Source organism: Pipistrellus kuhlii, unplaced genomic scaffold, assembly GCF_014108245.1.
Source record: "Pipistrellus kuhlii isolate mPipKuh1 unplaced genomic scaffold, mPipKuh1.p scaffold_m20_p_5, whole genome shotgun sequence".
Taxonomy (NCBI): Eukaryota; Metazoa; Chordata; class Mammalia; order Chiroptera; family Vespertilionidae; genus Pipistrellus; species Pipistrellus kuhlii.
In genome coordinates this window covers 679,288-702,817 of record NW_023425551.1, presented here as the reverse complement: position 1 = coordinate 702,817, position 23,530 = coordinate 679,288, and the positions used below count along the sequence as shown (strand labels likewise).

Genomic DNA, 23,530 nt, shown 5'->3' with positions numbered 1-23,530 from the left:
ATTCTCAGGGGGAAGGGGGGCTGAAGGGTGCGGGAAGAGATGGGACAAAAATCTTACACCTATGGATGAAGACAGTGGCGGGGAAAAGGGCATGGGTGGGGTGGGGAATCAGGTGGAGGGGAGCTGTGGGGTGAAAAAAAAAGAGGAACACCTGTAATAATCTGAACAATAAAGATTTATTATAAAAAATGAAATAAAAAGTTAAATGTGAATTCTCTGTACCATAGCAGTCATAATTCATAAATCTTACCATACTTTACAGGAGTTGAAAGGTCTACCCTGGCCGGGTGGATCCGTTGGTTGGAGCATCATCCCGTACACCAAAAAGGCTGCAGGTTTGATTCTTGGTCGGGGCACATACCTAGGTTTTAGGTTCAGTCCCTGGTCCCAGTACGTACCAGAGGCGATTGATTGACAGTTCTCCTTCACATCGATGTTCTCCCTCTCCCCTGCCCCTCTCTCTAAAATTAATTAAAAAGAAATCTTGCAGCACACTGGTGTGCCTCAGCATACCAGATGAAAATAGCTGCTACAGAGAAGGAAAGCTCGATGGCCGACATCACTGATATCTAACATTACAGATAAAACAGACCCCCAACCACGCCGAAACTGGTTTGGCTCAGTGGATAGAGCGTCAGCCTGCGGACTGAAAGGTCCCAGGTTCAATTCTGGTCAAGGGCATGTAGCTTGGTTGTGGGCACATCCCCAGTGGGGGGTGTGCAGGAGCAGCTGATTGATGTTTGTCTCTCATTGATGTTTCTTGTTATCTCTCTCCCTTCCTCTCTGTACAAAACCAATAACACACACACACACACACACACACACACATATTTTTTTTTAAAAAGACCCCCAAACCCACAAATTAGAAAGATTAAGGAAAAATATGTTAGTTATATATAGTGATAATGGGAAGCTTGTAAATAAGCATAATCCTCATTAGTTATAATGTCTTGATATTCTACTATTAAATAAATGAAGTGTTTAAATTTTACTTATTATTAGTTTTATTTCAACATATTCTATTTACCCAGTCCATTAGAGAAAAAGTCACGTCGACTAAATTCAACATAATTTGCATAGCCTTTGGGCCTCCCGTCGTTACCTGGTTGCTTGCAATGCAGGTGGGCTGTAGGTTGGTTTCACCCCTCCCAGGATTCCCTGTCTTGTAACTGTTCTGCCCTCCCCAAGGACCTCCTCAGTCCTATCGGATCTTCCTCCTCCTCTTCTTCCTCCATTAGCTTATCATACGGGACATCTGCGCTGGGGAGCGGCCTCTGCTCCTGGAAACCATAACCCATCGTGGGGTCTCTCAGGGGTGCAGGAATACCAGGCACCTCCTCGGGACTCAGAAACGGTTGCTTGTCCTCCTTTCGCTCATACGTGGCCAGCCTCCTCTCCACCACCTCACGGATCAACACTGAAAAATTGGATGGACAGAAGTCACTGTGATTTTCTGTATTTTAGTGGTGATAATGCTTACTGGTGGATGCACATAAAACATGTCCCAGACCTCATCCCTTCCCCAGATGGAAGTCTTTTACAGTCAATGCTCTTCCTTACTGAGCCATGTAATGATCGAGTATGAGTTATATTCAATGCCTTCTTAATAAGATGTCACAAAAGAGATTAATTCTGATCTAAGTATAGAACAGTGGTTGGCAAACTGCAGCTCGTGAGCCACATGCGGCTCTTTGGCCCCTTGAGTTTTTAGCAAAGGCCAGCTTAGGAGTACCCTAATTAAGTTAATAACAATGTACCTACCTATATAATTTAAGTTTAAAAAGTTTAGTTCTCAAAAGAAATTTCAATTGTTGTACTGTTGATATTTGGCTCTGCTGACTAATGAGTTTGCTGACCACTGGTATAGAAGAATGAAAAATAATATTGAGGGTAAAAATTTGCATGTTGATTAATTAATAGAACTAATGTACTGAAAAATTAAGAACTAAAACTGTAAAGTAAACATCTTCCTTCTAAAAATTTGAGAGATGACTTTTAAATAACATAACTTACTGTCAAGCACTGTCCTTCCCACCATGCTGTGCTCTATGGTTTTGTCAACTTCGTTCATTAGCCATGGAAGGAATCCGAGCTCAATATCTATGATAAAAAATTTAATTATAACCATTAAGTAATTTTTATGAATCATTATATAGATAGGAAGAATCTGCTTTCCCCACATGGTTACAATGCCAATATTGTCAAAATTGTTTCTTTAACACAAAATGTTAAACCGGCTCACACAGCATTGGTTTTGCCATATTCTCGCTCTATATGCTGGCCCATTTCCTGTCTATTGCAGTAGAAATAGCATTTTCAAACCTATGAGGCATATGGGAGTGGGAGGGGCAATGGTAAGATATATACACATATAATAATTTAATAAAAACAAACAAACAAAAAAACTATGAAGCTTTCCTTTAGGGTTGACTTCATAGGTGCACTGAGATGGAGTGAAGAAGTGGGGGTGGGTGGGGGGGTGGACCTGGGAGAAGAGCAATCTACATGCAGTGCCAACCTGGGACTGAGCAACGCCTGGAAAAACACGCCCCACCTTAGCCTGGGGCCAAAGGCAGCTGATCAGGGTTTGGAGGGTAAGGTCAGAGGGCATCTGAGAAGAAGGCCTCTAGACCACATGTGTCAAACACAAGGCCCGCGGGCCAAATCCGTCCCGCCAGGCCTTGCAATGTGGCCCGCACCGCGCTGTCATCACTGCACTCCGCTGCGTTTCCATCACAATGACAGTTTATGACTGTTCAGTAAACCATTCGGCCCGAGATTTAGGCTGGATTTTAGATTTTGGCCCCTTCTCTGATTGAGTTCGACACCCCTACTCTAGACACTGGGGGTTTCCAGTGATAAAGCTGTTCAAACTGAAATGGAATCCACTATGATGTAAGCCTTTCATTTATTTTGTTTTAAGTATATTTTTATTGATTTCAGACGGGAAGGGAGAGGGAGAGAGAGAAACATTAATAATGAGAATCATTGATCGGTTGTCTCCTGCACACCCCCCACTGGGGATGGAGACCACAACCTGGGCCTGTGCCCTTGGCCAGAATCGAACTGGCTCCTGGGTTGACATTCTGAGCACACAGGCTGGGCTGGGGTTGTTGATTAGAATAATAAGTTAGCTGAGAAAAAGTTAATAACAACTTACATACACAGTGCTTGATAGCTTACAAAATTCTGTATGAATTATGACATTTAACTCCTAAGTAACTCTCATTTCACAGTAAGGAAACTGAAGGACATAAAGCTGTTTAAAGATGAGGCCGGGTCCCAAACCCAAACTTTTTCACATCAAGTCCATATTTCTTCCTACAGTCCAGTGCTGCTTCTGAAGAGAGGCAAGCTGGCGCCCTAAAATCCAGAGCTTTATAATAGACTCATTAGTAACACCTTTTACCTAACACAATGCCAACTGACTCTTACATCTGCATCAGAGATAGGAAGGTTCCATTTGGAAATAAAAGCGGGCAGGAGGTGAATCCGAACAGTTAAAAAGGGTTAAGCTGCACCCCTATGTTCATAGCAGCACAATTTACAATAGCTAGGATTTGGAAACAGCCTAGGTGCCCATCAGCGGATGATTGAATCAAAAAACTATGGTGGTACATCTACACAATGGAATATTATGCTGCCATAAAAAAGGAATTCTCATCATTTGCAGCAACCTGGATGGAATTGGAACATGCTGAGTGAAATAAGCCACTCAATGAAAGAGAAACACCACATGACCTCACTTATTTATGGATGATAAAGAACATTATAAACTGAAGAACCAAAATATAGATATAGAGACAGTAAAGCAACAAGCAGACTGTCAAATCACAGCAGGGAGGGTAGGGAGATCTGGGGGAGATAAGAGATCAACAGAAGGACTTGTATACTTGCATATAAGTACAACCAATGGACACAAAGCTCTGGGGAGGGAGGGCATGTATGGGAGGGGGGGCAATGGTATATGTACACAGATAATAATTTAATTAAAAAAAAAAAAAGAAGAAGAAGGGTTAAGCTAAGAGAAACTCCACACACCTCTCTCCACGGGGTCGAAGAAGTAGCCCCCGTCCTTGAGGCTGCCGAACACGGAGGGCAGCAGGTCGGACAGGTAGCGCTGCGAGAAGGCGCGGGCGGCGATCTTCTGCGCCGTCTCCTGGTGCTTTTGTATCACCTCCCACTGCTGTTGCTTCCGGCGTTCCTGCGGGCACACCCAGCAGCCAGCGCTCGGCCACGGCCTCCCCCAAGCGAGTTCGAGGAAGAACCAGACTTACATTTGTATGAAAAGAATGGACAGCAAGGTGTCTACTAAACGTTCCTAGTTTCCATCAAGATGGTAACAAATTTCAACAGCTCGTGGGTACTGAACTCAGGATGGAGCTTACGGTAAAATTCATCTCCTGGTCCATTTTCGAGTAAAATAATTTCAAGATATATATGTTTGTATGGCTATCAAAGTGTTATAATAGTTATATGTACTTTTACATAACTGTATAAGTATTGCTGATATGAAAATTATAGTTGCTTAGATGTCTCCAGTAAAGAACGTGGGCCAATGAATTGTCTCAGTTGTAATGATTTTTTGAAGTCATAAAGTTGCCAAAATGGTCAAACCTCTTTTTCGTTGCTGCTGCTTCTTGAAGACCACAGGACCCCTATAAAGGTAATGGGCCATACTCCCCTGCACGAGTGGGTGCATGATATGTTTTCTAATTACGTCTAATATTTCATAATATATTTCCTAATGTAAATAAACTAACAAATAAGTACTCTGATAAATTTCACTGATTATTTCAACAAAGCTCATTTTGTCAGTGTTCATTTTACATTTGTAAACAAATAGCGTTGCATTTGCACAATCTTAACCATAAGGCGTGTGCTCTTTACCAAGTAAAGAAAGCCCTATGCTCTTCCACTTGGGGGGGCCTGAATGCCCATCTGACCGGGCACCGAGTAGACCACCCCGACCACTAAGCCTCTCTGGGCAGCACGGGGGCTCTCTGGGAGCTATGTGAGCTGTGCCAGGTCCCGGCTCCATCATTCCCTCTGCCGGTGTGAGCCAGGGCGACAGTAACTGCCGGACATTCCGAGCCCGGTGTCTCCTAGCTGGAAGTTAGTGGCCTATTTTAAAAATTGGATTCTACAAGCTTCCTTTTGAAAGGTTATAAAAACCTATAATTTTAAAATTGTTCTCTAAGGACCCAAGTGGTTCTGGTGTATCCCCAAGGATATGAGAAGGTCTAGCCGCTGAGAGAGACCCAGAACTCTTATCGCTCACGGTTCAGATACACTCACCTTCTCCGTCCCCCTTTCCTGCCGCCAACTTTTGGCAAATCCACCTGTCCTTTCGCTGGGGCTCTTGCTTGTTAAGAGGGCCTTGCAGCTGGGACACATGTAACTTAAATAACTGAGGAATGGTTGGTACTCCACTTAGGTACAGTTACAGAGGCTGGGATTTAAAGGATCTATCAGTTCACAAAGGATCTCTGATCCGAGAACAGGAGAGACCTAAACAAATACTATTTGTCTTTCCTGGCACATTCCTCAAGACCGTCGCTCTGGGACAGACCCCGTGCCATTCTGAGCACACTGTTGCCCAGCCAAGGGGTCTAAGGAGGAAGCGGGACCCTACTTTTTCCTCTCGGTGTCGCCGCTCCTGCTCTTCCAGCCTCTGGACCTCCGCCAGCTCCGCGTTGCGCAGCTCCTCATACTCGTACTGAGTGGCCCGCAGGTCGGCCAGCTCCTCCTCCTCCATCACCTCCAGCAGGGCCTGCTCAATGGTCTTTCCCACCAGCACTTCCAGCATCGGTTTCACTTCCAGGTCAAAGTCAAAGAGCTTAATGCACAGAACAAAGCAAACGTCACATGTTAATCATGAACCGAAAGCTCAATGACAAAACACCCAGAAGGGCGGCAGTGACACCATCCTATGTATGAGCGTCTGTGCGCCAGACTGTGCGGGGCTTTGTCTGTGGTCCCGCCCTCACGGCAGCCCCGAAGGCTCACAGAGGAGCATTCTGGGCCCGGGCAAAATTAAGTCAGAGCCACGGAAAGATCCTACAGTCTTCAAAATGAACCCCGATACCCAACAACTTTAAGGTCAGACTCTAAAACCCAAGAGGAATATTCTTTTTTCTTATTCCCTGCCTTTCCTACTAAATTTGCACTGGTTGTTTTCGATAACAGTTGCAAATCAAGCAATAAGAATAAGGGGCATTATGGTGATTCATCTCTAGGATTTAAAGGCAAAATATACTCTTCTATGCAGCTTATGAAGACTTACTTGATTTCTTAATTTCAATGACAGTTCTTTCAAGTTCCTTCAAGTCTTAACCTCATTTAAGTCGTTATGCACAGAAGCACTGCCTTCTCTCCTTACATTTCAGAACACATTCCATATTGATATGAAAATGTAATTGTTTTAGAACTTTTTGACATAGTTATCTTCATAAAAATTATGTAATTTATAAGCAACTAAAAGAATCTTTTCATCACAGAGATATTATATTTCCTTATTTGGTATAAGTCTACTTATACTTGTATATTATAAGCAAGAATGCAGATACATAAAAGCAAAAGACATTGCTAACGATTTTTGTTTTAATAATATCTACCTTTTTAAAAAAATATATTTTATTGATTTTTCACAGAGAGGAAGGGAGAGAGATAGAGAGCTAGAAACGTCGATGAGAGAGAAACATCGACCAGCTGCCTCTTGCACACCCCCTACCGCGGATGTGCCTGCAACCAATGTACATGCCTTTGACCGGAATCGAACCTGGGACCTTTCAGTCCACAGACCAATGCTCTACCACTGAGCCAAACCGGCTTCGGCAACGATTTTTATCTCTGATCAGCAAAGAGGGGGAAATCAGAACATGGCATTTAAAAATATTTCTGGGTACTTCAGGATAAAACTATTAGAGATAAATTTGGAAAGAATTCCAGTGAGTAGAATCTTTTTGATTGTGCAGTACTTTGTATTCCTATTAAGATTTTAACTAAACCTAACTTTACATATTTATAAAGAAGACAGAAGAGCCGAGACCGGTTTGGCTCAGTGGATAGAGCGTCGGCTTGGGGACTGAAGGGTCCCGGGTTCGATTCCGGTCAAGGGCATGTACCTTGGTTGCGGGCATATCCCCAGTAGAGGGTGTGCAAGAGGCAGCTGATCGATGACTCTCTCTCTCATTGATGTTTCTAACTCTCTATCTCTTCCTTCCTCTCTGTACAAAATCAATAATATATATATATTTAAAAAAAAAAAAAAAAAAAAAAAAAAAAAAAGAAGACAGAAGAAAGTCCGAATAATGTACTATACCTCTCCTTCTTCAATTTGGGTGGCCACATCTTGGCCAGTTTTGGCAGGAATAAAAAGTGGTGTTGGTGGTTTGTCCAAAAACGCATCTGTCTGGCATTCCATATCAGCTTCTATTATGCGGTCAGCAATTTCTTCAAGGTATAATTCTAAGAGAATACCATATACATTGAGTTTGACATTCGGGTCTATTTCAAGCATATATCTGTATCTGAAACTTCAGCTCCTTCAAAGTAGAATTAAATGGATCAGAAAATAAGTCTTAGGAAGTGCTCAAATGGGGTAGTCAATTCACAAGTTGTACTAAGCATTTTTCTATATTTGGAAGGCCAGAGAGTCACTTGGGCTAGAATACACTCAACATCAAGAAAGCACTGAGCTTTACATTTGAAAATGAAACTAACACCATAGATGTATATAAGATGCAAAGCATAATGTGACATGGAAAGTTAATAACCTTATAAAATTGAGTCCTAAGATAGTAAACATACAGAGATTTGAAAATTCCTGCATATTTAAAGGTGCTATGCCCCATGTACAGACTCTGAGATAGGAAATACTCAACAAAAGGTGGCTACTGTTTATCACCTACTATTCTGATGATACAGATAAACATTAAAATGAATCTCTCACAGAATGACAACTGTGTTGGCTAATCACACTTACTCATTCTAGACTTGGCCTCAAGGTCGGGAAAAAGCGTAATGGTCCTCCTTTCGCCCTTGCCACCCGGAAACCCTCTGAGAACACACTCACCATCGTGGCCGGGTGCAAGGTGCCCCTCGGCGGATACGTGGCTGTCCACGGAAGCACAAGTGCTGTCTGATTATCAAGATTCTGTCACCCACACGGCCAGACCCACAGGCCCGGGAAGCCCTCCAGCTGGGGACAGTCAGACGGCAGGAAAGGCCTGGCACTAGCCGGCGGAGGGCATGTGCCCAGGGAGCACCGAGTGACAGGAGAGCAGCAGGGAGGGCAGACAGGGCCGTGTGAGAGGCGGAGGGCTCAGCCTGGAAGGCCTTACCCCTCTCAGGAGGCAAATAAAATGCCCAAACCGAACTACAACCTTCTCCTCTCCTGTGAGCCCAACAGTGATTCATGTTGGACTATAAAAAAAGTGAGCAAGAACCCCAGTTTGAAAATAAATACGTAAAAAGGGCTGAGAGAGGATTTATCTGGTTATAAAATCCTATTAAAAAAATCTCACATTGCCACGTGTAGCCAACATAATAATAACATGTAATCTAGGAATTGTTTTAATGAATTGCCTTCTACTAAGTGGCTGGGAAGAACTGGGAGCACAACAGACGCCTAAATAACAGGAAGGCCACTTAACAAGAACCAGCAGGAAACTGAGCACCTGAGGAGCCACGGCCACAGCCCGCACCGACCTGTCTGCACGTCCACGTGCTTCCTGCCCTCCACGGGCTCGGGCGTGTGCGGCCGGAGCTGCTCCTGGGCACGTCTTTTGGCCGCCACCCTCTTCTTGGTCTCCTGGAGCTTCTGAGCATGCTCGTCGATGGCGTGCCCGCGCTGAGAGTGACGGAAAAGGGCCTACAGTTTAGAAACCATTTCTCAAAGCAAACAGGAGCGCATTGCAAAAGCGACTCCTGGGGAGACGCAAGGCGCCCGGCATCGCGGCTCCGGAGTGGCGGGGACCTGGGGACGGAAATGTCATTTGCACTTGGCCCGTCACTACCAAGCTGTCTGCCAAGCACAAGAGCAGCTGTTAAGTGGAACAATTGGTGCAGGACCTTAGCTAAGAAATCCTTTTCCTCATTCAAGTACTTTTAGCAGGATTTCCTCCCGTGCCTAGTATACCAAATAACCTAGTATACCAAATAACTATCCAGGTGTAATAAATTTTAATATACAAGTAAAAAATTGAAAAGCACTACAATTATTTTTACTTTTCAATTACAGTTGACAATAATCCCATCTAATAAAAGAATAATATGTAAATTGACCACCACTCCAACACACAAGATGGCTCTCCCCATGCGGTCAAAGATGGTTGCCTTGATGTGGACATAAGATGGCCACTACCAGATGGCCAGCAGGGGAGGGCAGTTGTGGGTGATCAGGCCAGCAGGGGAGAGCAGCTGGGTGGGACCAGGCCTACAAGGGAGGGCATTTGGGAGCAATCAAGCCTGCAGGGGAGGGCAGTTGGGGCTAATCAGGCTGGCAGGAGAGTGGTTAAGGGGCATCAGGCTGGCAGGCAGAAGCTGTTAAGGGCAATCAGAAAGGTAGGCAGGCGAGAAGTTGGGAGCCAGCAGTCCTGTATTGTGAGAGGGATGTCCGACTGTCCTTTTAGGCCCGATCCTACTGGACAGACAGACATCCCTCAAGGGGTCCCAGATTGGAGAGTGTGCAGGCTTGGCTGAGGCACACACACCCCCACGCAAGAATTTCATGCATTGTGCCTCTAGTATTTTATATTAGTTTCAGGTGTACTTCACAGTGGTTAGCTATTCATTTCTTCTATTTGAAATGAAAGGGTATCAGGGCAATGTTGGCCTCAAAAAATAAGTTGGGAAATATCCCCTCCTCTATTATTTTCCAGAAGAGACTATGTAAAATTGATGAAAAATCTTTTTTTTACATGTTGGGTATAATTCTCCAGGGAAACCATCTAGGCCTGGAAATTTCTTTTGGGAAACTTTTAAATTAGAAATTTAATTTCCTTAATAGTTAATAGGACTATTCATTTTTCTAGTACTCCGTTTTTTAAAATCTTATTTTATGCATGTTTTAGTCTGCAACAGATTAGAAATGAAAAGAAACAAACACATGAACTGGCCTTCGCTTCACTCGAATCTCCTCACCTGCAGAGCATAGGTGTTGCCGCGGACCACCCTTCTGTCATACATGATGTTCCCGAATGGCAGCGGCTCGTCAGGCCTGTGAGAGCGCAAATTCTGAATGACTGACTGCTGGTGCCGGCAAGGCCAACTCGTTTTCTGTAAGACTTAGACTAAGATGGAAACAGTTCGAGGACACGGTTTTTGTTTGAGTACAGTCCAAAAAATAAGGGGACAAATGGCTGCCACTCAGGGAATGCTGGTGATACCCCCTTCACATGTATTATTTTATTTATTGCTCAAGATAAGCTGAAAGTTGGGAAATATAATCCTCATTGGAAAAAAGGGGAAGTGAACTCAGAAAGAAGTCTGCTGGTAAGTGGCAGAGCTGGATATGGGCTGTAAAACTTTAAACCACTTACCATTAAAAACGGAAAAGGGGCCTGGCCGGTGTGGCTCAGTGGTTGAGCGACAGCCTATGAGCCAGGAGGCCACAGTTCGATCCCCAGTCTGGGTACATGCCCGGGTTGCAGGCTCCAACCCCAGTATAGGGTATGCAGGAGGCAGCTGATCAATGATTCTCTCTCATTATTGATGTTTCTCTTTCTTTCTCTCTTTCCCCTTCCTCTCTCTGAAACCAATAAAAAACAAACACACAAACAAACAAACAAACAAAATACCCAAAACTGAAAAGGGATCTGCCCTAAAGAACTGACAAAAGTTTGATTCAAGGACTAAAAATTACATTAATAGAAACAGGCATAATAAAATAAAACAAGTTAAACTCGTTGTTCTTTAACTTAAAAGATCTTTTAAAATTATATTGTTTTAATTTGGAGTGTAATGATCACCAGTGAAAAGTACAGTTGAAATTTTCATCCAAGGTTCTTTAAATGACATTCTACTTATGGTTATAAAGCCGAATATCTCACTACACCAGTAACAGTCTCCGTCAGAAATGATGCGGAGGGGGTATATGCTGCTTGTGTACCACAGGTCGAAACCCCATTGGATTACCTGACTTCATCTTACTGGGACCCGGCCCTGCTGGACTGCTTGTCCTCCGGCCGCCCCTTCCCTGAACCCCCCCTTCCCAGCCTCGGCGACACACCGCATCCCCCCATCGCCTTTCTGCTCCTTCTCCCTCGCTCTTTCTCACCCTGTGGACAGCGCCTCCTGTCCTGGAGGATTTCCTTAGGGCTCAGCCTGCCGCGTCCTTAGTTAAATTCACCCATTTTCAAGGCTTCACTTAAGACCCGTATGCTTAAAACCCCCAGTGTTAGGGTTAGCTCAGAACTCTCCTCGAGCTCTAACCACGTACAGCCAGCTGATCTGTCCGACGGCATCTCGCTAAGACGTCTCAAAGGCAACCTTACTGAACTAACGGATTCCCCCACTCTACCTCGCTCCTCCTTTAGTGTTCCCTAGTTCATTTGGCTTAATCTAGAAGCCTGGGAGTTGTCACAACTCTTTCCTATTCCCCACTCCCGACATCCAGCAAGTCCTGTTAATTCTAACCAGCAATCTCTCTCTCATCACTCTACCCATGCTCCACCCCACTATCTTTTACCTGGGCTATTGCAAACATCTCAACTGTCTGGAACAAAACCTCTCAATCTGGCCTATAAATTGTAGCCAGGCAGCTGTTAGAATGGAAAAATCCAAATATAATGCTTGCTTGATTAAAGCCTTCCAGTGCTAATTAATGTAATAATGAGGGCAAACTTTAGTTGAGTTTTATGCTATCAAAAGCCAAAAAGAGCCCTAGCTGGTTTGGTTCAATGGACAGAGCATTGACTTGCAGACTAAAGAGTCCTGGGTTTGATTCCAATCAAGGGCACAAGCCCAGGTTTCAGGCTTGATCCCCATTGGGGGGTGTGCAAGAGGCAGCCAATCAATGAGTCTCTCTGATCACTGATGTTCCAGTCTCTCTCTCTCTCTCCCTTGTTAAGTTTGCTTACAACATGGAGGTGGGAGTAGAGGTGAGCAAGAGATAATTAACATTGCCTTTACTCATCCTTATTTTGCATTTCCCTTTGTTTTAAAAAGCACATATATTACTTTTGTAAATTGAAAGTTACCAATGAGGATAACTGTAAACCGAAAAATAAAATATACATACATATACCACACTCCTCCCAATGGCTCAAATCAATAGATTAGTTCAATATAAGCAAGGTCCTGCAACTTACCAACTAATTCTATATATAAAAATCATTCCAAATGTATTACCAATGATTCTTATTTCATCTGTTGGTAAGATTTAATAGTAATGACTTTTAAGCAACCACTGAAATGCACCAGAAAGTGTTTTTGTTGTTCGTTTTTTTAAAGGAAAGGCAGGATCCCTACCTTTTATTTTTTAATTAAAAAATTTTTTTAAAAATTGATTTCAGAGAGGAAGGGAGAGGGGGAGTGAGAAACATCAATGATGAGAGAGACTCATTGATTGGCTGCCTCTTGCATGTCCCCACTGGAGATTGAGCAGGCAACCGGGCCGTGCCCTTGACCAGAATAGAACCTGGGACCCTTCAGTCCCCAGGCCCATGCTCCATCCACTGAGCCAAGCCGGCTATGGCCAGAAAGTGATTTTGAAAGAAATGCCTTTTGAAACGGAATCTTTTACAATATAAATAACCTCTCTCCAAGTTTAAAGTTTCTATTTTGGTTTTCTTAAAAGTGATTTAGTATTTATTAAAAATGCCTTTGTCAGAATAAGATAACTATGAATTTGGACTCAGTTTTTTAAATGAGCATCAAGCATTACATTGCTGCCCTAGCTGGCTTGGCTCAGCGGACAGAGTGTGGGCCTGCAGACTGAAGGGTCAAGGGAATATGTCTGGGTTGCTGGCTCAATCCCCAGTAGGGGGCGTGCAGGAGGCAGCCAATCAATGATTCTCTCTCTCATCTCTCCTTTCCTCTCTGAAATAATTAAAAAAATATATATTTTTTAAAAAGTTCTATTGCTGATTCCCGACCATTAATTCAGCAGTTTGTATTGGGTGCTTTCTGTGCCTCAGACAGGGTCCTGGTGAGGCCACAGGCGGAAAGGTTCCTGCCCCCACGGAACCTGCATTCTTGGGAAGATCTGATGATTCCCAAAGTTGATGCTTATGGAAGGAACTTCAAGGGAACCATAATGATTACGGTCCTTTTAAAATATAGATATTTGGCCCTGGCTGGTTTGGCTCAGTGGATAGAGCGTCCACCTGCAGACTGAAGGGTCCTGGGTTCGATTCCAGTCAAGGGCACGTGCCTGGGTTGTGAGCTTGATCCCTAGTAAGGGGCGTGCAGAAGGTGGCCGATCCATGATTCTCTCTCATCATTGATGTTTCTATCTCTCTCCCTTCCTCTCTGAACTCAATAAAAATATATTTAAAAAACATATAGCTATTTGAATATTAGCAAATGCTCATCCATGTAAAAATACCATTTGGGACCACCGGAATTTTGACCAAAGCCTGGCCTGGCTCCCGTCCTGGGCGCGCGCTTACTGAGTGGCACTGGTACCCGTTTCGCGGTTTGCACATGGAGTCACGGAGCCGGCTTCGCAGCCCTGTGCCCGGGGTGAGAACATGCGTGTAAAGGGCTGGCGGGAGGCGCTCGGCACACAGCTGGCCCACAGGACACACCCGTTGGGTCACACTCTGTGAAATGGGTTCGCAATTCACGATCCCCCGCAGGCCCTCCTGCCCCGCTCCCCGCGCGCCGGCGGCCGGCCGGGCAGAGCTCCGTTCGGGCGGCGCGGAGGGGCCGAGGGGCGCGGTGGCAGGAGGGCGGCGGGGCCGGGGGCGCCGGGGGCACCGGGGGCGGCGGCACTCACGGCTGCGACATGCTGTAGCGCAGGCGGCAGGGCGGCGCCCGCGGGCGGCTGGTGTAGGTGTAGGTGGTGCTCATGGTCCCAGACGCCGCGCCGGGCATCGTGGCACCGGGCTTCAGGGGAAGCTGGCTCCGCGGCGGGCGGGCGCCGAGGCGGCGTGGGGCCGCAGAGGGTCACGCGGGGCCCGGGCAGGGCTGCCAGGCGCCGGGAGGGGAGGCGGAGGAGCGGCCGCGGCCGTGGGGAAGCTGCCGGGCGAGAGGCGGGAGCTCAGAGCCGCCGGCGACGCGCACCGGTTGCCCAGCAACCCCGAGTTCCGCCGGGAGGCGGGGCATCCGGGCCGATTCGAGGGGCGGGCTTCGTGGGACGGTCCCTAGGGCCGTCCGCTTCCGGCTCTTGACTCCGCCCACCGCGCCTCCCGGCGGGTGCGCCTGCGCATTAGCAGCTCCCTGGGCGGGAGTCGGAAGTGGGCGTGGCGCCCTGGGCTGCGTCCTCGAGGGACGCGGCGGCGGTCCCAGCCCCACTTCCGGTGTGGCTGTGGGCGCCGGTGTTGGCGGGTCCCCAGGCCTCGTGCTCCGGTCGGTAGGGGCCTCCCCCCTTGTTTCTCCTGCTGCTCCCCGGCTGCCCACGGGGACGCCGTCGCTCACCAGGAGCGCCCAGGCTGCCCGCTCTGTGCCCGGCCGGCGGCAGGGCCCCCTGGGTCTCCCAGCACCGCCATCTCGCACCCGGCTCCGCAGCCAGCCGGCATCCCCGCCTGATGGAGCCTCCCTCCCCCCAACGGATGGAGGGAGTGTGACACCTGCACCCGCAGCCTAACCTGGCACCTTACATGGACCGTGCATTGCACCACCATCAGCACATGCCAAATACCCTAAGCCCATCCCTAAGTCCCTGAGTGCCTAATCATGTGCCTTATAGGAAGCCACCAGTCAGCACCGGCCGAGTGCCCCAAATCCCATCCCTTCCCACTCCTCCCCTCAAAAGGCGCCTTCACCCTGCACATGCGCTCTCTTCCTTTGGCAGGGTCCTTCTCTAATAAAGCCTGTGACCTGGTCTCCTGCCTCTGTCTCATCTCTCACCGCCTTTCTTTTTAAAATATTTTTTTTTTACTTCAGAGAGGAAGGGGGGGGGGGAAAGAGAGAGAAACATCAGTGATGAGAGTGAATTCATATATATATATATAATTGATTTTTCACAGAGAGGAAGGGAGAGGGATAGAGAGCTAGAAACATCGATGAGAGAGATACATTGACCAGCTGCCTCCTGCACACCCCCTACCAGGGATGTGCCCGCAACCAATGTACATGTCCTTGATCGGAATCGAACCTTGAGTCTGCAGGCCGACGCTCTATCCACTGAGCCAAACCAGTTTCGGTGAGAGCGAATCCTTGATTAGCTGCCCTGGTCAGGATCGGGCATTGGGCCTGCCACCCGGGCGTATGCCCTGACCCGGAATCTGAACCCTGGTCTCCTGGGTCATGGGTCCAGGCTCCATCACGCAGTCCCCACACCTGCCACCTTTCTTGTCTTCTTCCTGCCCGGTTGCTGGCACCTCAGAGGACGCTCAGTCCACCCAGCGACAAGGGCTGCCCGCAGGCATCGCTTTGGGAACGGGGTGGGGTGGGCGCTTTGTGGGCCTTTCTGTGGGCTCCTGTGTCTTCCCGTGCCCGCCCAGGCTCTGAAGAACCACAGGTCATGGGCTGGGTCTGCACTTACGTGTGCAGAAGCTTCGGTTCCATGTTCCAGTGTCAACAACGTTGTCTGTGTGTAAGGAAGTGTGTTTCCCCGAGAGACCTGATCTGAGGTGTGGAATCTGTAACCATAGATTGTCCTTCAGAGGAGCTGTGCTGTCCTCACTCCTCAGTGAAGCGCCCGAGGCTGTGGACCAGTCTTTTAACGGTAGCAGTAGCACATGAATTTACAAGTTTCTTGCCACAAGGTGTCACTAACACTTTGTTAGCTTTTAGCCGATAAAATAATTGCAGCACAAGTACACCTTGCATTAAGGGAATACTATTTAAAAAAACCTCACATTTACAAAGCAGGCCAACTATTGTAGAAGGCCGTCATTGACATGGCGGGAGGGTTTCCTTCCGAGAACCGGGCTCTCGGGAATGGTTGGTGTGTGCACATGGCACAGGGGAAGGGCACCTGGGCACCAGGCAGGAGTGGGCAGAGCTGGGTGTGGGCCGAGAGCACTGAATTTGGAATTGGGGACTGGAGTTGAGCCATAGGTTTGCACTTGCTAGCTGTGTGACCTCAGGAAAAATGTAAATGATTCTTTGTCTCCTCGACAAAGACAACATATTTGTTGTTATTTTAGAATAACAGATAATAGACACTGGTTTCCTTGTATTACACCATTATTTTTGCATATCAATGTGTATAGTGTCTCGAAAATTGTGAAGTATTATGTAAATGAGATTTAAAACAATTTTTGTAAAATGTAGGCCTACCTTCATAGCTGTGTAGAAATTACATTAGACAGTTATGCCGGTGAAGATTCTTGGCTGCACATGGTAGAAACTCATCAGAAATTGCCTGGCAAGAAGAGGATGTTTGACGTTTACCAGGGTAGTTCCTGTGACTTCAGGAATGGCAGTGTTGTGGGGATGGGGCTCCAGTCACCACGGAGTCAGGATTTGAATGACACCAATGTGAGCACCCCATTCCGCCCCCATTAAAAAAATACTTGAAGATTTCTGCTACCCAAGGCAGCTGTTAAAAAATTTAGTCTGGCTGGCATGGCTCAGTGTTGAGCTTCGATTTATGAACCAGGAGGTCATGGTTTAATTCCCGGTCAGGGCACCTGCCCAGGTTGCGGAATTGATCCTCAGTAGGGGGCGTGCAGGAGGCAGTCAATCAATGATTCTCTCTCATCATTGATGTTTCTCTCTCCCTCCCCCTCCCTTCCCCTCTGAAACCAATACAAATATATTTTTAAAAACATGAAGATCTCAGTGATGAGGACTTTATAAGACCAACCTATTCATGTCGGACAAAGTGCAGGCGTTCGACTGGCCCCCGGCTGCTGCCCCCATGCCCCAGAAAGCACATTTCTCACATCCCGGGCTCTGCTCCATGTTTCAGAAGCAATGTCATGTGTGATGACCTCTTAAAACTGGTTTGGCTCCAGTATCTGCTCATACTGGCTTCACTCTACATGGTGGAGACAGGATGCTCAGAAGGAACCCCCCACCTGTTCTCCAGGGGAGAGCAGGGTGTCACATGTTTTTCTGCATCTTTTCTGACTTTTGCCTGACTTGTGGCACTCTTCGCTGGGCAAGACTAGCGAACGGTGTTGCAGTTCTCAAGCTTCTCTTTATCTTCCTTCCCCCGGGACTTGTGACTGTCCCAGCATTGTCTACGGGGGTGGTGGCAGTATTTCACTATGTACATAGAATAATAACGTCTAGAAATGTTGCTGATCTGTTGTGTTTCTGTTCCTTAAAGGAAATCTCAGAATTTCAGACTCACTATCATTTCCTCTGGATCTAAGAAGTCAGTGACTCACTTCGGTAAGAAATACATCCTTAATAGCACAGGCACAGAAAAGAAAAATACTAAGAACCAGAACATCTCTAGTTTCTATTTCTGGGTAACTAGTTGTCCCAGAAATGAGTGGCTTAAGTAATCACCATTTTCTGAGCCTCCCAGGGGCTGTGGGCTTGGAGGGTGGGAATAGGAAGCAGGGGGCCTGGGGGTCTCTGCTCCAGGAGGCTTGGGAATGACTCAACTATTAATGCTGAAGAGAACCTCAAATTTTAATCAAGCAAGCTAAAAAAATTAACTTTTATTTTCTCGACAGAAAATATTACAAAATCATTTTAAAAAATTTAAATTGATTTTTAGAGGGGGGGGGGAATGGTTGATTTGTTGTTCCAATGGTTGATTTATTGATGCATTCATTGGTTGCTTCTTGTGTGTGCTCAGACCAGGGATTGATCCCAAAAGCTTGGCGTATTGGGACTACATTCAAAGCAACTGAGCTGGCTGGCCAGGGAGAAGTGACTAAAGGGGTGTGCACCCTAAAACTGCACAAAAGGGAGCGTTATCGAACTGTCTCCGAGTCTGTAATCTCATTGCTGGGGGCGATGTCAATAAGAACATCATGTGATTTTGAGGGGGATTTTGTTTGTTATAAAAATACAGCTTCGTTAAATTTACACTTTATTTAACGTGTGATTTTGTTCCTCGCTCAGTGTAAACATTGGTGTTCACTCTTGAATCTGTGCTGGTGACTTTTGCATTCTTTTTCCTACAGGAGGTGGGCTTGAAGGAGGAGAGCCGAGACCAGCCCTGTTCTTTGCGAAACTGTTGTGTGCTTCTGAGGTGCATATTCAGGGTCGGACCTGCTGAGTTTCAGAGAGAGAGGGGGGAGGGAGAGAGGGGAGAGAAAGAGAGAGGAGAGAGAGAGAGAGAGAGAGAGAGAGAGAGAGAGAGAGAGAGAGAGAGGAAAGAGAGTGCTCCGAATGGGGTGTTTATGATCATTTCCTTCCACTTACGCTCATTTCCTTCCGATGGCAGAGCTTCCTCCCTCTCAGGTGGGAGGGAGAGGATGCTCCCACCGCACAGGCACACCGTGACTCAGAGGTGAGAGAAGGGCGCTCCGGTCCTGATGTTTCCAACACAAAGCCATGCTGGGCTTTTGAATGAAAAGTAAAATTTGAAGCCAGCGGATGGAAACTTCTTGTAAGGAGACATAAAAACCCCCACCCTCTTCCTATTTTTAAAAATGAGAGTTGTTTTTGTGAAAGGCCCTGAGCCTCCCTTGGGTGGACTTTTTCTTCTTATTTTTTAAAATAAATTTTTATTGTTCAGATTATTACAATTGTTCCTCTTCCTCCTTCTCCCCCCCCTTCCCCCCCCCCCCATAACTCCCCTCCACTGTTTCCCACTCCATCCTCTGCCCTTACCTCCCCGCCTCCGCACTGTCCTCATCCATAGGTGTACAATTTTTGTCCAGTCTCTTCCCACACCCCCCACTCCCCTTTCCCCCTGAGGATTGTCAGTCCATTCCTTTTCTATGCCCCTGATTCTATTATATTCACAAGTTCATCAGACTTTTTATTTGTTGTTCATAATTTTTATCTTTACCTTTTTCTTCTTCTTCCTCATCTTAAAGAATACCTTTCAGCATTTCATATAATACTGGTTTGGTGGTGGTGACCTCCTTTAGCTTTTTTATTTTTTATTTTTTAAATCTGTGAAGCTCTTTATCTGACCTTCAATTCTGAATGATAGCTTTGCTGGGTAGAGTAATCTTGGTTGTAGGTTCTTGCTATTCATCACTTTGAATATTTCTTGCCATTCCCTTCTGGCCTGCATAGTTTTTGTTGAGAAATCAGCTGAGAGTCATATGGGTGCTCCCTTGTAGGTAACTAACTTTATCTCTTGCTGCTTTTAATATTCTCTCTTTGTCTTTTGCTCTTGGCATTTTAATTATGATGTCTTGGTGTGGTCCTCTTTGGATTCCTCTTGTTTGGGGTTCTGTGCACTTCCTGGACTTGTAAATCTATTTCTTTCACCAGGTGGGGGAAGTTTTCTGTCATTATTTCTTCAAATAGCTTTTCAATATCTTGCTCTCATCAAATGCCCACTTCCTCTTGCATCAGCGTGTGGCAAGGGGCCAGTTCCATCCTTTCTCACATAGAAAAACATGGATATGAACATTCACCTCATGATGTCATGACAATGAAATGAAACGGCAGTGAACTTCAAACAAAACAAAGAATTCCCAGTCTAGTTACAGCTCCTGGCACCCACTCGGAGCTCAGAAAATGCTTCAAGTAACAAAGGAAAGAAAGGAGAAGGCCTGGCATCTCCTCACAGAGTCTGAACCTAGACCAGAGCCGAAGAGAGGACCCAGGGGATGGGGGAAGGGCCAGGGGCCTCCGGGGTGGGCGCTGAAGGAAGGGCAGTCAGCAGCAGCCTGGGGAAATCCTAACTCAGAGTTTCCCATGAGGCCCAGGTGGGAGCAGGTGAAAAATTATAGGGACCCACTGTCATATTTTGGGGTTGAATTCTTTAATTCCACAACTGATGTGGTGCTAGGGTTTCCCCCATTGCATGGGTGAAGAAGCTGGGGCTCAGACAGCTGGGCAGCTGGCTCCTGGCGGCACACGTGGGGTGTGGGCTCAGGGGCTGTGAATTCGGGTCTCATCTCCTCCAGAGATGCTGTTGCTCTGAGTTTCCTCTCTGCTTCTGCGGCCGTGGCTCACCGGGCCCCCTCTCTGCCGCCTGTAATAGGAGGGGGGCCGCCCCCATCCCCGGTCCTTCCTCCCTGACATGGACTTTGTACCGGGAGCGGACACACGCAGGGTCTGAGTCCGCAGTTAAGACAGTGCCAGGAGGTGATTTGTTTGTACCGCTCGCAAAATGTCTACGCTGATTCCTCAGCAATTCGGCCTCTGCGGATCGAGAGTTAAGATCTTACATAATTCAGTTAAAACTCTCCACGTATGTGAGACCCAGCTGATGCGGGTTTCTGTCCACCTGCCCTTGGGGGAGGGCGGTCCTGGCGCTGCCTCAGGGAGATGGCAGTCAGGGACATCCAGCAGGACTTAAGTTAATAACGGTGTGTGAGGACGGCAGCGTGGGCCGTGCGTGGGCCGTTCTCGCTTCTGGCCACGGAAGCACGAGGCCTTCACCGCGGCTTGCTTTACTAGCATGGCACGCCGTGTCGTTTGCTGAGCAGTTTCGCTCAGCTCTGGCGCGAACAGCCCTCCCTGGTGACACCTGCAAGTCAACGTGTCTGGACCAGGTTGTGGGTGGTGCTGGGGGTGAGCCCAGTGTCACGCAGGCGGTCACAGTGCATCACGTGTAGCCTGTGGGATGCTGGCCATGGCATGGGCAACCGCCCTCCCCTCTCCTAGGAGGAGAGAAGGTACCTACCGCCCCCCGGAGAAGGAATTCTAGTCTGTCCTGCCAGACTCCAGGACACTGAGTGCTCATGTTTTCCCGTCTCGCCTCTCACTTGGTAAGAGGCCGGGATCCCCCGGGCCAGGCAGGCCAGCGGTGGTGCAGGGGTGCTGGGAGGCCGAGGCTCGGACACTGGCGATCAGACGTGGTTTGAGGTTGAAGCCCCTGTGTAGACCTCCACTTCCAACTGACCCTGGGAGTCAGGTCCCTTTGTGATGGTCCCATTTGGGACTATGGGCCCCAAAGAGGTCCGTGGAGGACAGAACGCTGGTTTTCTGGCTCCCCCTGAAGTACCATGCTGGTATCACCCGCTTCCCACTGTGAGCGTGAGCCCTCTGTCTCTGTGTTAAAAGCTGTCGGTGTCATCGAGGTATCGGTAAGTACTATCTGTGAAACCTGGTGGAGAGGGTTGAATGGTGTTGCCTCACAAATTTATTTGTTAAAGCCCTAACTCCTAGTCTCTCAGAATGCGACTTTAAAGAGGAAAGTGAGGTCATTGGAGCAGGATCTCATCCAATGCCTGGTGTCCTCACAAGACAGGGGAATCTGGGGACAGACACACAGAGGGAAGACAGTGTGGGGGACACAGGCAGACAACCATCTACGGCCAGGGAGAGAGGCCGGGACAGCTCCTTCCCTCACGGTCCTGCAGGCACCAGCCCCGCCCACACCCCCACCTCCGTTCCAGTCTCTCGGAGTTAATTCAATGTCTGAGCCGCTGGTTTGTGGCGGCTGGGCAGGCTCACGCACGGCAGCCAGGCCGGCCACCCTCTTGTGAAGGAGAAGTGCGCACAGCACCCTGCGGTGCTGGGAGCCACCGGCCTGTCGCCACCGCTACAAGACTGTCCCGGCGATTGCTCGACTGCAAGAAACTCCTGTCTGTCAGCAACTGTCCTACAGGCCAGAGGGAGAAGGCTCCAGTCCACTCCTGCCTTTTTACAGGGAGGGGTTGGGGGAGGGCTTTCGTGGTCTGAGTTGGGTCACAGAGGTCAGGTCAGGGGAAGAGTGGAGGAGGTTGGAGGCTGCCTACCTTACAACCTTATCCACTGATTGCTGAGAATTCTCCGGTTCTCAGTAAGAAGTTGCTAAAAGCACGATGGAAATTTTTTCTCAGTACCGAAATACGTAGCACAGCGCTGGCCGCGTGGTAGAAGCTAAAATTTGTAACTATTTCTAGTAATGTCCAATTCTGGAAAAGGATTGCTTGTCTTAGGTTAGCAGTAGGGAAGGGGCTGTCTGTCCTTGAAATTTATACGTTATCAGTGGTGTTTAATAAAGTATTTTTAATGATATTGTTGGGCCTCAACGTGCTGCCTTCAGCAATCCAAGTTACAGCAGTTTTAACTTTGTGTGACTTACTAATAAGCCACCTCTGAAAACAGAGGTCTGTACCATCTGGCAGCTAGTCTATATAGAAATATTCCTTTAAGCAATATAACTTTCAGTGTTTTATTAGAGGTGGTGATAAAATAAGGACAATTTCCAAGTATCTCTTATAAACTAACATATTTGCTAATAATCAATAAAAATAAGGTTTAATTCACTAAAAAGACAGGAAATACGGTATTTTCTATCGTCCTATTTTGCAGACTAAATGCTCTGGCCTGTGAGTGACCATCTGCTGAAAAATGGCTCAAAGTGGGCACATTTTTATGGTTTTGCAAACATCAGAACAGGGATTCTCTTTTCCCAAACACAAGATCCCCAGCTTTGCTATTAGTCTAGAACTGTGGTCGGCAAACTGCAGCTTGAGAGCCACATGCAGCTCTTTGGCCCCTTGAGTGTGGCTCTTCCACAAAATACCATGGCCTGGGCAAGTCTATTTTGAAGAAGTGGCGTTAGAAGAAGTTTAAGTTTAAAGAATGTGGCTCTCAAAAGAAATTTCAATTGTGGTCCTGTTGATATTTGGCTCTGCTGACTAATGAGTTTGCCGACCACTAGTCTAGAATAATAAATACATCTGTTCAGTAAGTGTTTGTTGAGTGAATCATGTGAGGGGGTTTCTTGGTGGGGTTCTGTGAACAGAGGGAGAGGAAGTATCATGTCAGTGAAGAATAGATGGTTTGGTTCAGCGGATACAGTGTCGGCTCTCGGACTGAAGGATCCTGGGTTTGATTTTTGGGCAAGGGCATGTTCTTTGGCTTTGGTGCAGGAGGCAACCAATTGATGTATTTCTCTCACATCGATGTTTCTCTGTCTTTCCCTCTCCCTTCTCTCTCTCTCTAAAAATCACTGGGGAAACATGCTCAGGTGAGGATGAACAAAACCAGAAAACAGAGAATGAACATTTTTACTTTGAAAAGGCAGGCAATTTATTGTAGTGAGATTATACTGAAGTTTATATACGACCTGATGCATATAAAGTATCGCCCTCCGCACGCCGGAGAAGAAATCCCTGAACTGCAAGGCAACTCAAAGTGCTATCGTATAATGCGTTTCCCCATCGATCCCAGTTAGAAGCCAGGAGATCAGGACACAGGGAAGTATTTCATACATTTCCACAACAGCTTCTCTGTCCCTGACACCCCATAGGGGCCCCTGCGGGTGAGTCTCTGCTCCCCTTCCTGCAGAGGAGGCGCCCCCTGCTGCTAGGGAGCCGCTGACGGAGTTAGACACCCTCTTAAACGGAGCTGGGGAAACTGTGAAACTGGCATGGCCTTAGGAGCAACA

At 47.2% G+C, this 23,530-nt stretch overlaps 1 protein-coding gene across 1 annotated transcript; it reads right to left on the bottom strand.

Moving 5' to 3' along the window:
• Positions 1 to 986: 986 nt before the first annotated feature.
• On the bottom strand, positions 987 to 14,211 carry RSPH3 (radial spoke head 3). The gene is made up of 8 exons (XM_045573000.1): positions 13,946 to 14,211; positions 10,147 to 10,222; positions 8,713 to 8,854; positions 7,325 to 7,470; positions 5,636 to 5,839; positions 4,042 to 4,204; positions 2,014 to 2,100; positions 987 to 1,417 (listed from the first exon to the last, which is right to left on the bottom strand). Exons 1-8 carry the CDS (start codon positions 14,041 to 14,043, stop codon positions 1,140 to 1,142), a joined length of 1,194 nt encoding a protein of 397 aa, XP_045428956.1. The 5' UTR covers positions 14,044 to 14,211; the 3' UTR covers positions 987 to 1,139.
• Between the last annotated feature and the right edge of the window lie 9,319 nt (positions 14,212 to 23,530).